The sequence below is a fragment of the Cyprinus carpio genome, chromosome A6 (genome assembly GCF_018340385.1).
Source record: "Cyprinus carpio isolate SPL01 chromosome A6, ASM1834038v1, whole genome shotgun sequence".
In the NCBI taxonomy this organism is placed as follows: domain Eukaryota; kingdom Metazoa; phylum Chordata; class Actinopteri; order Cypriniformes; family Cyprinidae; genus Cyprinus; species Cyprinus carpio.
Window position 1 is genome coordinate 28130876 of NC_056577.1, and position 12835 is coordinate 28143710.

General features: G+C 33.6%; 1 protein-coding gene across 1 annotated transcript in view; it reads right to left on the reverse strand.

The window, feature by feature from the left end:
- Positions 1–12631, reverse strand: part of LOC109090675 (rho-related GTP-binding protein RhoA-D-like) — a 13664-nt gene extending 1033 nt beyond the window's left edge. The window contains exons 1-4 of the mRNA XM_042758853.1: positions 12476–12631; positions 4839–4996; positions 1594–1714; positions 1–118 (exon numbers count right to left, since the gene is read on the reverse strand). The exon at positions 1–118 is cut by the window's left edge and continues 13 nt beyond it. Of these exons, the coding sequence (XP_042614787.1) occupies positions 1–118; positions 1594–1714; positions 4839–4994 (395 nt within the window). The 5' untranslated portion in view covers positions 4995–4996; positions 12476–12631. The remainder of the gene's footprint in view (positions 119–1593; positions 1715–4838; positions 4997–12475) is intronic.
- Between the last annotated feature and the right edge of the window lie 204 nt (positions 12632–12835).

Genomic DNA, 12835 nt, shown 5'->3' on the forward strand with positions numbered 1-12835 from the left:
GTCAGCTCTCTCCGTGTGTGCTCATCATTCCGCAGATCCTTCTTATTGCCCACGAGGATTATGGGAACATTTGGGCAGAAGTGCTTCACCTCCGGCGTCCACTTTTCTGGGATATTCTCTGAGAGGTCACACACACATTAAAGATTCATTTCATTCAAATTAAGAAAAAACACACATTGGAAATGCCATATACACACAGAGTATAATAGATAATATACATAAAATGATTAAAAACATTTTATGTATATTAACATTAAATAATAAAAAAGTAACATCAGAGGGTGTTTCCAAACTTTTAAATATACATGACAAAAATAATAATAATAATAATAATAATAATAATAATATAAAACACAAACATATATATGTATACAGAAAATGTACATAGTGTCATAAAATAAACTGGTTATTGGATAATTAATATAAAATCTGTATGAATTAAATAAAATAAAAATCATAATGTAATATAATATGAGTGTTTCCAAACTTTAAAATATACAAGAAAAAAATATTAATAATATATATAAAATGCATACATGTGTATACACACAAACACTCCGAAACTTTCATATGAGCATGAATATTAAGAAATACATTTTACATTATATTTTAGAACTTTATAAAAAACATTTAAAAAGTTTCTCATGTACATGAAAAAAAAAAAAGTATATATATATATATATATATATATATATATATATATATATATATATATATATATATATATATATATATAAAAATTCAGTTGTATTTGAAAGAAAACAATTCTATTTATACAATTTTATATAAATTAATTGTAATTAATAGATGTAAGATGTATTATAAAATAAAAGGTATAATTGTTTAAATAAATTATATTATATATGTAATACATGTATGTATATTTAAATGTGTGTGTGTGTGTGTGTGTGTAATATAATAAATAGTATACAATATAATAAGAAAGTGTATTTCTAAATGTTCAAACTGCAGGTACTATAATTTGAAGAAAAAATATGGTAACAAAAATGTGAATGTGTTAAATAATACTTATATTTGGTCTTATAAAACTTTGTTTTATAATGTGAATGTGACCCAAATAAAGTATGAGTGAAATAAGGGATTTGTCCCAACAAATCCAATCCTATTATTCAGAAGTAATTCATGTTTAGAGTCTCAGAAGAATAACAGTGGTTCCATTCCAACACTCATGTCACTGCTGGATGAATTATATGACTGATTTATGCAACACTGATCTCATGAACTCTGCTGAATCATGCAGCTTAATTCTGACAAATAATCTCAGAACTGTCTGCGATATCTTTTATACACATGCTAGTAAGAGTCTAATTAGTTTCCCGACGCCAATTGTAACAGAGAAGAGAACCAGGATGTTCCTTCGGGAAGCTGGTGGAGATAAATGACAATGATGTCATGGACACAAGAATTATCATGATGAGCCTTGGCTCTTAAACAAAACACAGGAACTTCCTGCACACAGTGATGGCTCAGTCAATCGTTTTTTTTCCAGTAAGAAAGGCCTTGACCTAAATAAGGATGAGCCAAAATGAAAGATATGAAAAAGATTTTGGGGTTTTCGGAAAATCTGATTACCTAAACTGTCAGGACTGTCAATTGAGAAACACATGAGGATGACATCTGTGTCTGGGTAAGACAGAGGCCTCAGACGATCGTAGTCTTCCTGTCCTGCTGTGTCCCACAATGCCAGCTCCACCTGTGGATCAAAAAAATTTGACAAAATGAGTCAAAGCTCGTTTGTGACAGCTAGTCAAAGTCTTTATGATCAATGCAGCATGCTGGACTTCACACGATGACTAATTTGCAATCAAATAAGTGACACAAGAGGAGAAATGCACTTATTATACATTTTAAGACCTTGTCTCAATAGGCGTCCCCTTAGAAGTGTGCAATCCAAGAAATGAGGCCAAAAACAAGCCTTACACATTCCTAACAGGAAATGTTCTGGCTTAAGACGGCTAATTGAAAACACGTGAGTACATGTGCAACCCCTTCCTTTACACAAGCTCTTTCTATTTAGACCTATACTGACCAGATATATTCAGGATATTAAGCCTTGACAAATGTATTTTAGCCTCTATACACTACAGATGCACCAATATGGAATATCGATTAGACAAACAACTATTCTTATGCTACACCAATAAACCAAATGGCTAACATTTAAAAATATTTAAAAATGTTATTTAAGAATTATTAATTCGTTGCACATTTACAAATACATATAAAATTTTCAAGGTAAAATTATCATTTATTATTTTTCATATTTATTTTCTTAGTTATAAAACTTATAATTTATGTTTTTTTAAAAACTCTGACAAACAGTCATGAGCTTCTACAGCAGCCTGGTATATAATTTCTTGTTTTATAGGTTTTTTTTTTTTTTTTTGTCACATGACAAAAAAAATGGCGTCCTGCATGTTTTCTATTTTATGTTGGTTGGTACAGTAGTAATTACAAAAATATTTAAGTAAAATATTTAAATAAGCAAGCAAAATAAAAATATTTTCAAATATTTAAATTTCAAATGTTAATATTATTTTAAAACCAAGCTTTAAGAATAAATTATTTAGCAAACAAACTTTTAAATATTTTTCAATATTTAAATTTCAAATATCAATAATACTTTAATTAATTAAAAAAAAAAAAAAAAAACACTAAAATAAACTTTTAAACCTTTTCTTTATTTTATAAGATGGTCAACACTGTAATTTTTTAAGTCATTGTATGTATGAAATTCATTTATATATTTTTTTCTTTTTTTCCAATAAATTAACAGGTCTAGAGACGGGAAAAGGTGTCAAGTCAAAAGCGTTATAAATAATGTAAAGTAAAAAAATAAAAAAATATGGAGAATGGAAATTTCGAAGTACTTTTAACCTGTCATAAAAAACCTTGATCTGCTTTCAACGTCGGATCAATGTTGATAATCTAAAAAAAACATTTATCTGCCATTAGTGATATGGTCGCAGATATACTGTAGATCCTTGCTCTAAATGCAAATGAACTTTAAAGTATCAAATCTTTGCATATGTCACTCTTCCCTCACATAATCTGTACAGCAAGGCTTGGCTTATCCAATCACAAGCCTAATGAATTGAATTAGTCAAACAGATAATTAGAGGGAATCAAACTACATCCCTTCTGCTCTCCTGTAGGACTGAAGCTTAGCAATGAGGCTCCACAGCGCCGCTGAGTCATACGAGCCTGATGCCACATCATTACATAACCTTCCCTCAATTCACTCAGAGACCAGACTATTTTTTCCTCTGCTGTGCACTGATCTGAAGCTGCTCTACAGTATAATAATCTGTTCAGGAGAGGAATAACAAGCACATAATGCTTTGGATGGCTCATAGTTTTTCAAAGCGCATGCATAGGTGACAATGGCATCAACCAAAAATTAACGCCATCTCTGTTGTACAGTGCGTTTTGGAGAAAGATTATGAAATCAAATGTCTTTTTTCCCCAAAGGATGGAAAGATTCATGCTCAATCGCCAATGGAAGGCTTCTATATTTTGACAAACCAAGCAGCGTAACACCGCTGAGAGAGCCAGGGGTTTTAGAAGAGATGCCATCTTGCTCCTTCAACATTTCCTGTCTTGGGGACACAGAATGAGCCCACCTTTCCGAAAAAACCTCTTCTATCACAGGAAATGAAGTGGTCTGTTAATCATGCTATATAGGGTTGGCGAGTCACAGCGACAGGGGGCGGGATATCTCGAGTCCAGTCAGGAAACCAGAAAGAACAGCCATTTCCTGTTTTGCCAAGTCCCCTTTAGATTTCAGAGTGGTCAAGACTGCAAAATATATTGGCAAGTTTTATTTTGGTATTATTCATATACTATTTAAAAAAAAAAAAAAAAAAAAAAAAAACACATTATATGTGTGTGTGTGTGTGTGTGTGTTAAATGTTGAAATACACACACACACACACACAAACACAAACACACACACACACACACACACACACATATATATAAAATCTCTAATTTCAGCTTTAGTTTTAGTAATTTTACTACTTCAGCTTATTTTATTTCAGCTAGTCGCCCAGTCAGCATTACATTACAAATTGTTGTTTTTATTTTTTTTTTAAGTTGAAGTTTTTCCATTTAATACTTAGATATCATTTTATTTCAATAGTTTTTAATAGTTTCAGTTCACAATGACAACAGTGTTCCAAAACAAAGACTTTTAAATTAGTAATTTTGTCATGTGCTTTTGTCTTTTTTTTCTATATCTAATTTCTGTTTATTTCAGTTTTAATATTAGTCACTTTAATTCTTCAACTGAACCCTATTTTATTTCAGCTAGTCAAAGGCAACATAATCATTCAAATTTTTTACATTTTAGTATTTTTTTTTTTATTGTGTGTGTTTTCCGTTTTATACTTGTATATTATTTTATTTCAGCTTTAGTTCAATTCGGAAAATAGTTTTTAATAGTTTTAGTTAACAATAACAACGCTGTTCCAAAACAGTGACTATTATTTTACACTTACTGGCTCGATTGTTTGAATAAACATCTGGATAATGTATCTATACAGGATATACTGTCATCAGACTAAAATAACAACAACAACAGTGTTCACAGATTCTTTGCTGGTTTTAGAATCATCATGATGGTAAAACTGAAGGAAAATAAACTGGGGGAAAAAAACGGCACGTTCTGGTTTGCTGACAGATCTCCGTTTGGGTTTTACAATCAGATTTTTTCAAAAGAAACTCAAATATCAAGGACTGGAAATATTGTTTAGACGAGCTATAAAAAAAAAAACCATGCTGTGGGGGTTTGGAGGTGGCCAAGAATCAATACCAACCTGTTTGCTGTCGACTTCGATGTCTGCAATGTAGTTCTCGAACACAGTAGGCACGTAGACTTCTGGAAACTGGTCTTTGCTGAACACTATGAGGAGACAGGTCTTCCCACACGCTCCATCTCCCACGATCACCAGCTTTTTCCTGATAGCTGCCATTCCTGGGAGGGAAAAAGATGATTTGCTTTAACACCAAATTATGAAAAGCCTATTCTTTTAAAAGTAAGAGTTCAATGTAAAATGCAAACATGTTATAAGTTGGGTACTAGTCCAAAAAGGTTGTCTTTGTGAACAAATTGTTCTTTTGAATCGGGTCTTTTCCAACAATCAGTTCACAAAACTGCCCTAAATGATTCATCACGCTCATGAAAGAAGATCAAGAAGTGTCCATCTGTTAGTCACATCAAGCTATCTTATATATTCAGAAGTCATTTGGATCACTTTTAGGATACTTTAGGGCTGCACGATTATGACAAAAATCATAATTGTCGATTATTCCCTTGAAATTACAATTGCGATTAATAATTATGATTATCACAATTTACAATGAATGATGTTTATACCATTGTTTATACCATACTGCATGCGTATTTTTATATGAAAATAAACAAGCTAAAAACACTCTAACCAAAAAACTTTTAGTGCTTTTCAATAGTATTAAGCCTCAAATGTCAACTATACATCGGATTGGTTTCTTCTTTAAATTATATAAAAAAATGGTATTATGTTATACTAAAACTAAAATTAAAACAACGGAAAAACCCTTAAGATGTAGAAAGAAATAACATCTTAAGCACACAGAATAACATAAGTGGACTTTGAACAAATAATTGCCGATTTGAACGATTACGTAATTGTGGCATCCATAATTGTAAGTGCGATTAGAAATTCGATTAATTGTGCAGCCTTATGGTGTTTTCCTTGGAACAGATTCATAGACCCACTTTCATTATTTATAAGAGTGGCTCTCGATTGGTCCTCCAAAACAACACAAAACTACATGTGTTGCCTTTTTTAAATTGTAGCCCAATGTTTTCTTTAGCATTCAGCCATGTGTTGTCTACCATAATAGAAAACAGACCTGAAGGCACATGCAAGCCACTGAATCAAAAGCAGATGTGTATCTAAACATGATATGAACATCTGTTTAACATGAACCTGATAAAACTCACCCTGCGGACACAATCCTCATGAACATCAAAATGCACACAATGCTTCTGAACCCAACCAGACCTGTCAACATACATGTGTCGGCTATGAAAATGTCACCTCTTCAAACAATCATCTTTTATTTGAACTGCATACAGCGTTCTTACAGTTTGATTTCAACCTTGTAGCATGTTGCATTTTATTTACACAGCCAAGCCAATTTTAGTCACATAGTCTATGCCATTTGCGACTGTTCATTTTGGACTCTGGCTACACAATTCAAATCAATTAGCGCTATAAACTGCAAGTTGTCAGTTTGGCGGAAGAGAAAAGCATTTACTCATAATCAACTTAGTGAGATCTCTGAGGAGCATGTTTTATCGCATTAATCCGTCATGCATTTGATCGCCAACATCAATTTCCACACTTGCATAGGTGCTAGTGGTACTGTGATAATTCTGAGGAAGAAGTGAAAAAGGTTGTGCTCGGGCAGGCCTTTATGTGGGTGAAGAAGGAGATTTGTCCCGCATCCATGATGAATGTGCGCCAGTAGGAAAGCACAGCTGTGCATATCCTTCCAAGCCACCCAATACTCATCTATTCTTCCTTCGTAATTCTGTCTGGGCTTATGTTAACAAGACCACTTATCAACAGGCCTTCATCAGATTGTGCTTCCTTGGAGTAGAAAGAACTTTATTTTTAGTACGGTCTGGCTTTCTGTCTCTCTCACATGAAGCTTCATCCACCCACAGGAAATGCAGAGGTTAAGTTCCTTGTAAAAGAGAGGGATCACAGGGAAGGCTTCAGAAATACATGGAGAAACATACGTTGTTCACAGTTGTAGTTTCCACGACAGGCTAAATCATGCGAATTTGTTGCTCTAATGTGATACTATACAAAACATTTTTGGAATAATTTACTGAAGAAAAGCAAAGTTCAATAAAATAATTTTTTATTTTGAATTTCTGAAACAATTCTCACGGTGGTATACACAAGAAAAAAGGGATGCAACTCAACTTAAAGGCATAAAATTTTTTATATATGTATATAAAAAACCCTCTTGTTCACCGCTATGCAATGCTCACATGCTCTGATAAAAATAGCTTTGTAAAAGTCCAAAAAATATTCTGTTGCATAAAACCGAATAAACATAATATACTGATATTTAATATTAATATATTTTATGTTTTATTTCATTGTATTGCTTACGGTATATTACTTAACTGTATATTAAGTGTGATTATTTTATTGGCTTTTGTTTTTTTTTTTTTTTTTAGTAGTATCATTGAAATTATTGCGTTATATTAAAAAGTCTTACAAAATTACTTTATAATATTTAATAAAGTAATTATCAGGGCTTGAATTTCGGCGTGGGATTGCGCATAATTCTACTGATTCACGCAGTTATATATCAAAGTGCCCGTCTTGATGAGTATTCATGTAAACAGTGGATTTATACTAAACATTGTCGATATACAGGCTATTAAGTTAATGTAAACAGTTGAGAAACAAAACTTATGTGTAACAGTTTAATCCGTGCATGAGGTCTTAAAGAGACAGTAACCTAAATAAGCCTGCTGTTGTCATTAATGTTTATTTTTACATTGAAGACTAACCAATGTTATTTTAAAGTTAAATAGATTACTCTGTTTCTGTGGTATTTCTGTACCTGAATTTTACTGTTAAACCTACCTACCTAGTTGTATCTTGTTATTGTATTTGTTTGTGCCATTGCTTGTTATTAATCTATTCTTAATTTATTACTGACTGTTTACTTGTCTTTTTTAGTTAAAATAAATTCAAATTCAGAATTTTTTGTTTGTTTGTTTGTTAGTTTTTTTAAGTATCTTCCTCACAATATAAATATGAAATCAACAACATTATAAATTGTAAAACACAAATACACTGGGTGATGACACATTTAGTTTGGATGATTGTAGATTTAAAAATATGTTTAACAAAAATACCCTAACTTCCCCCCATAACAGCCACCTAAAGGGGGAATACCCACCATTTTCCAAAATGGAATTCAGGCCCTGATTATTACAAAGTATTTTCGGTTTCAGTTTCCAGCCAAGTACATCCAGAATTTTCAGTTTTGGCTCAGAATTTCCATTTCGGTACATCCCTAATATAAATTGTATATTTCAATATATAACATAAATAAAGTTGCATAATACATAAATGTTACTTTATATTATAGTACGCATGACATGTAGCAAAGAAGAAGATATATTTGTTACAGTTAAAAAAAAACTGTGAATAGATTAAGTCTACAATAATTATATATATATATATATATGTTTGTAAGACAGAGACGGATGGATGAGTATAGAGAGACAGACAGATGGGTGGATATATATGTGTGTGTGTGTGTTTGTGGGGGGGGGGGGGGGGGGGAGGGGGGGGGGGAGAGAATGGAGTCAGCTGTCTTAACCGTCCGTGGCTTGTGTACTGCAAACACATGCAAGCTTCATTACTGTGTCTGTCACGCGACTCTGTTCTCCTTTCTGGCTTGAACTGATGGTAAAACTAAGGACATTATTAACTGTCTTTACATTTATTTTGAAAGATGAAGCTCACGATTATGGAAAGCGTTACATTTCGGCCAATCACAATGCACTGGGTCAGTTGGCCAATCAGAGCAGACTGCGCTTGTCAGAAGGAGGGACTTTGTAGAAAATGACGCAGTTGAGAGAGGCCGGGGATAGAGGACCTACAATAATGTACAGTATTTGAAAAATTATTTGTTTTTTGAACATGAAAGCATGTCAACATATTATGTTACACCAAATACGCAAAATAATGATCTTTAAAAAAAGCATCATATGACCCCTTTAAAAAATGAAATGAATGAAACGGTAATAATATAACATTCTGTACATGTTCAAAATTGTATTCATCATATTTAATTATCATGAGAAGTTAACATGTTCACTTTTCTCTTGCTGACAAGAGGGTTTCATTATTTTAACTGTTACACAACACTGCTCAAAACACTGTTTGATCAGAGAATTCCCTTTTTAAATTCATTTCTGGGATACCAAAAGAGAAACTAAGCTCCAGAGAAAATTCACTGAAGATCAGCGAGCACTTTAATTTGAAAGACAGAGAATAAAAAGTATGCAGCTGATCAAGAAGACTTCCTCATAAGCACTGTATCGCTTACGTAGCAGAGTCTGAAATGTGTGGAATTCCCTGCTGTTTTCGCTCTTCCAAGAAATAGGCCTTTAACTTTGTGATTCATGTGTTCAGAAACACTGAACAAATGACTCATCTTAAAAAAAATGCCAAACCAATTATTGACAAAAGATAAGTACACAAATACAGGCAAGCAGGTAATTCAGGTTACAGAAGCAAACTGAAGGAACTTTAAACATATTGAACTTTATTATTATTAAAGACTTTTTTCTTTGCGGCATAAGAGAGAAACTCAAATCAAGCTTAAATAGGTTTCCTGTGATGCATCTGGACGAGTCTCTTCTAAACAAACATCACAACAGTTGAGGTTGGGAGGACTGCCCAAATAATCCCAAACACATCTATTTTGAGGTTCATCCTGCATAGCAACTTGCAATATAATATATTATTGCAGTTAACAGACAGCTTATCCCTAGTTTCCTCAGTAAGTAAGGTTATAAGATTACACAACCGGAGCAAAGTGCTCACATCCAAACTCCAACACTTGAAATGTCTCCAAAAAAAAAAAAGTGTTTGTAGGTGCTTACTGATCAAAGTGCAAAACTGATGTGTGAATGGATAAAACTGAAGTACTTGCCAGTTGGCTGACAACCTTAGGAACATTTAATAGTTTAAGCTGAACTGTAAGAATGACAATTTGACTTGGTGATATAAAATGACTAGAGTAAAATCAACAAAATCTCCTCAAGAAAGCATCGGTCACAACTTACATTTTTTACATTAAAATGGCATAAAACAAGCAAAAATATATGATGAATGAAATCATGTTTTTTTATGACAGACTCACTTGATGGCCTATATATGACGCTGCGAGTAATAACACATTTACCTCATGAACACCTCATCAATACTCATAAATAATAACCTGAAGAGATCTGGTTTAGGTTAACAGTAATAATGTTTGTCCTGGTTTGCCATCCTTGTGTCCATCAGAGTGTAGGAGAATCTCTCTCCTAATTTACTGCCAGGTTTTCACATGTAATCCAACTATATTTTGATTCATTTTGGGACTGCTTGAGTCTCAGAACGTTACTGTGGGATTTGGACTTACTATGGTGTCATATTTCAGAAAGTTTTGACAGTGTGTCCTCTGACTCAAAGACGCCACAGTGTCACTCAAAAATAAAACGCCTTCGGTGTTGTAGACCTGAAGAAGCATTTCTGCTTCAGGAAAATATCTGAATAGTGTGGCAAAGTTCACTAGATGGCAGGTTGACAAAGGCACCCACAGGCTTAATGCAACAGGAAGCACGCTGAGGATTCTGGGAGCAGTTTGTAATGCAGAGCCGGTCTGATACCAGACAGTGAGGCATTTTCAGCACACCAAATTAACAAAACTGTTCATTTCATGACACTAAACTATTACATGAGCAGTCTTTTTCAAAGTTTCACCATCAAACTGGTGTTTTTTATTGTATGTATATTAATCTCAGTCATTTAGACTTCAGTCATTAGTTCAGCAGCATGATGAACTGTCTTGACACCAACTTCGTCTCACTTACAATATAAAATGCATTAAATAAACAGAAAAACAATGAACAAAAAGAAGGCGCAAACCAACATTTAATAAGCTTTAGATCTGAGCAGCGCTCAGTCCTTGTCATTTCCCAACAAGCCTTTGTTTATATCCTTTTAATTCTACTTGCGGCAGACTTTATGTCGTACATATCTGTCATTTGGCCTCTACATCTCTAAAAGTATTTTAAACAACATTTTAAACAAGACCTGTTCAGTTTAGTTTGTGGTCATAAAACCTGGATGAGAATTAAGCATTTTGACCATTTTGACCCATGTGTTTTCAGTTTTTGAAATAGCATTTTTCAGTGTATTTCTAATGAACATTACTTGATGTTGATAAGATTTTTACAGTTTGTCCTACAACATTAATTACAAAAAGTCGAACCATAAAACATCAATTTGGAAGCAGTCCAATTTATTATTCAAGTTGCTAACAAGTTAAAGTCTGTAACACAATAATGTGGGTTTACATGCTCATTTTACATAGCAACTTGTTTGCTATTCAAGTTTAAAAAAATTAAAACAATATATAACAAAACCTAAAAGTCTCTTCAGGTAATGTAAACCCCAGATTTTATTAATAAATCAAACAACGCTATTTTAAAAATACATAGAATTTCCTAAGTTACCTATATTAAATTGGGTCCAAAACACATGCACGCTCAATTTTATACATTATAAAAAAATAAAATAAATTGTAAAAAATTATGACCAGTATAATCTAAAAATATAAAATCACAACTTCGAACAAAAAGTCCTGATGTTGAAACGAGTTCATTACCATGTCAACCATTAAAAATATAATTTTTATTCAGAAAGTGACATTATAACCTTCTCTATCTGATCAAAGACCTTCCATTAATTTTACAGTAGTGATGACTGAATAAGGGTTATTAAAAATCATTAGAGCAGAGTAAAAAAAAAAAAAAAGTCTTTTATAGTCCAATAATTTTTTTTTTCTATATTCTTTTACAATTTTCATGAGAAATCTCCCAGGACTGAAAAAAAAAAAAAAAAAAAAAAAAAAAATATATATATATAAATAAATCACACTTTTGCCTTTCCCTGACATTTCGAGGTTTTCCAGGACCATGGGAACACTGTCTAACTTTTATGCAGACAACAGGGTTTCTTTATAACATCCAAAATACTGAAATCTGTGTTTGAAATGTCGCTCAAGGCTATCTGAACTCAAGGCCATGAGTGTAAAATGGCCTACTACAACACATCAAGGATTAAAGATCAGGCCTTTCTTAAGTCTTCTCCAAGCATTTGGCTGTCTTTGGCTTAAGGCACATTTTAAGAAGGCAGCGCTAAAGACAATGTCATCTTGACAGACTCTTCGGTGGAACAACAGGTTAATTTATCGCTCGGCTTTGTTCAGGGGAAAAGTTTTGAACACAACTGAAGCGCTGTCGACTGCAACGCCCAAGAATGACTGAAGGAAACGGATTTACTCACGACTCGATACGGCACTTCGAACAGCGAGCAATTAACTAGTTCGTGGAAGAACAACCGAAACTGTTTTGCTTAATTTTTCATACCACTATAACTCTCTACAGAACTGTAAATGTGGCCACACACTGCCTATTCGGTTTAAACTGTCAATCTGACATAATTCCCACAATAGCGCGAGCCATAAACGTCAACGAGAACTATCGCGTTTCCCAGCCGCCACCTACTTTTCCCACACCAACTTGTTTTCTTCCAACATTCCTGAAGTCCGACATGTCAAAATAAGATGTCATGTATGGATATGGAAACATAAATACCTTATTTCCTCCCTGTTTACCGCGTGTCCAAGTTTTAGGCGCAATGTGAAGAAATTTCACGCGATTATTGCTATAGCTCGACTCACAGAAGACCCGCCCGCAGCAGTGAAGGGAATCACACTCGAGCCGCTGCGCGCTGCTGAATGTAGACTCTGCTGGAGGAGGAGTGTCACTGCGGTCCCTCCCTCCGCCACCACCATCATCATCATCATCATCATCATCATCCCGATCACTGCGGAGAGCCGCTGCCCGGGAGCCTCGTCCTGTACCACACACCAGTCAGCCTGCTTCCTTAGAATAGATTCTAAACAATTCAGAACAATAAAACCACGATGATATGCATTCAGACAAGGTCCATAT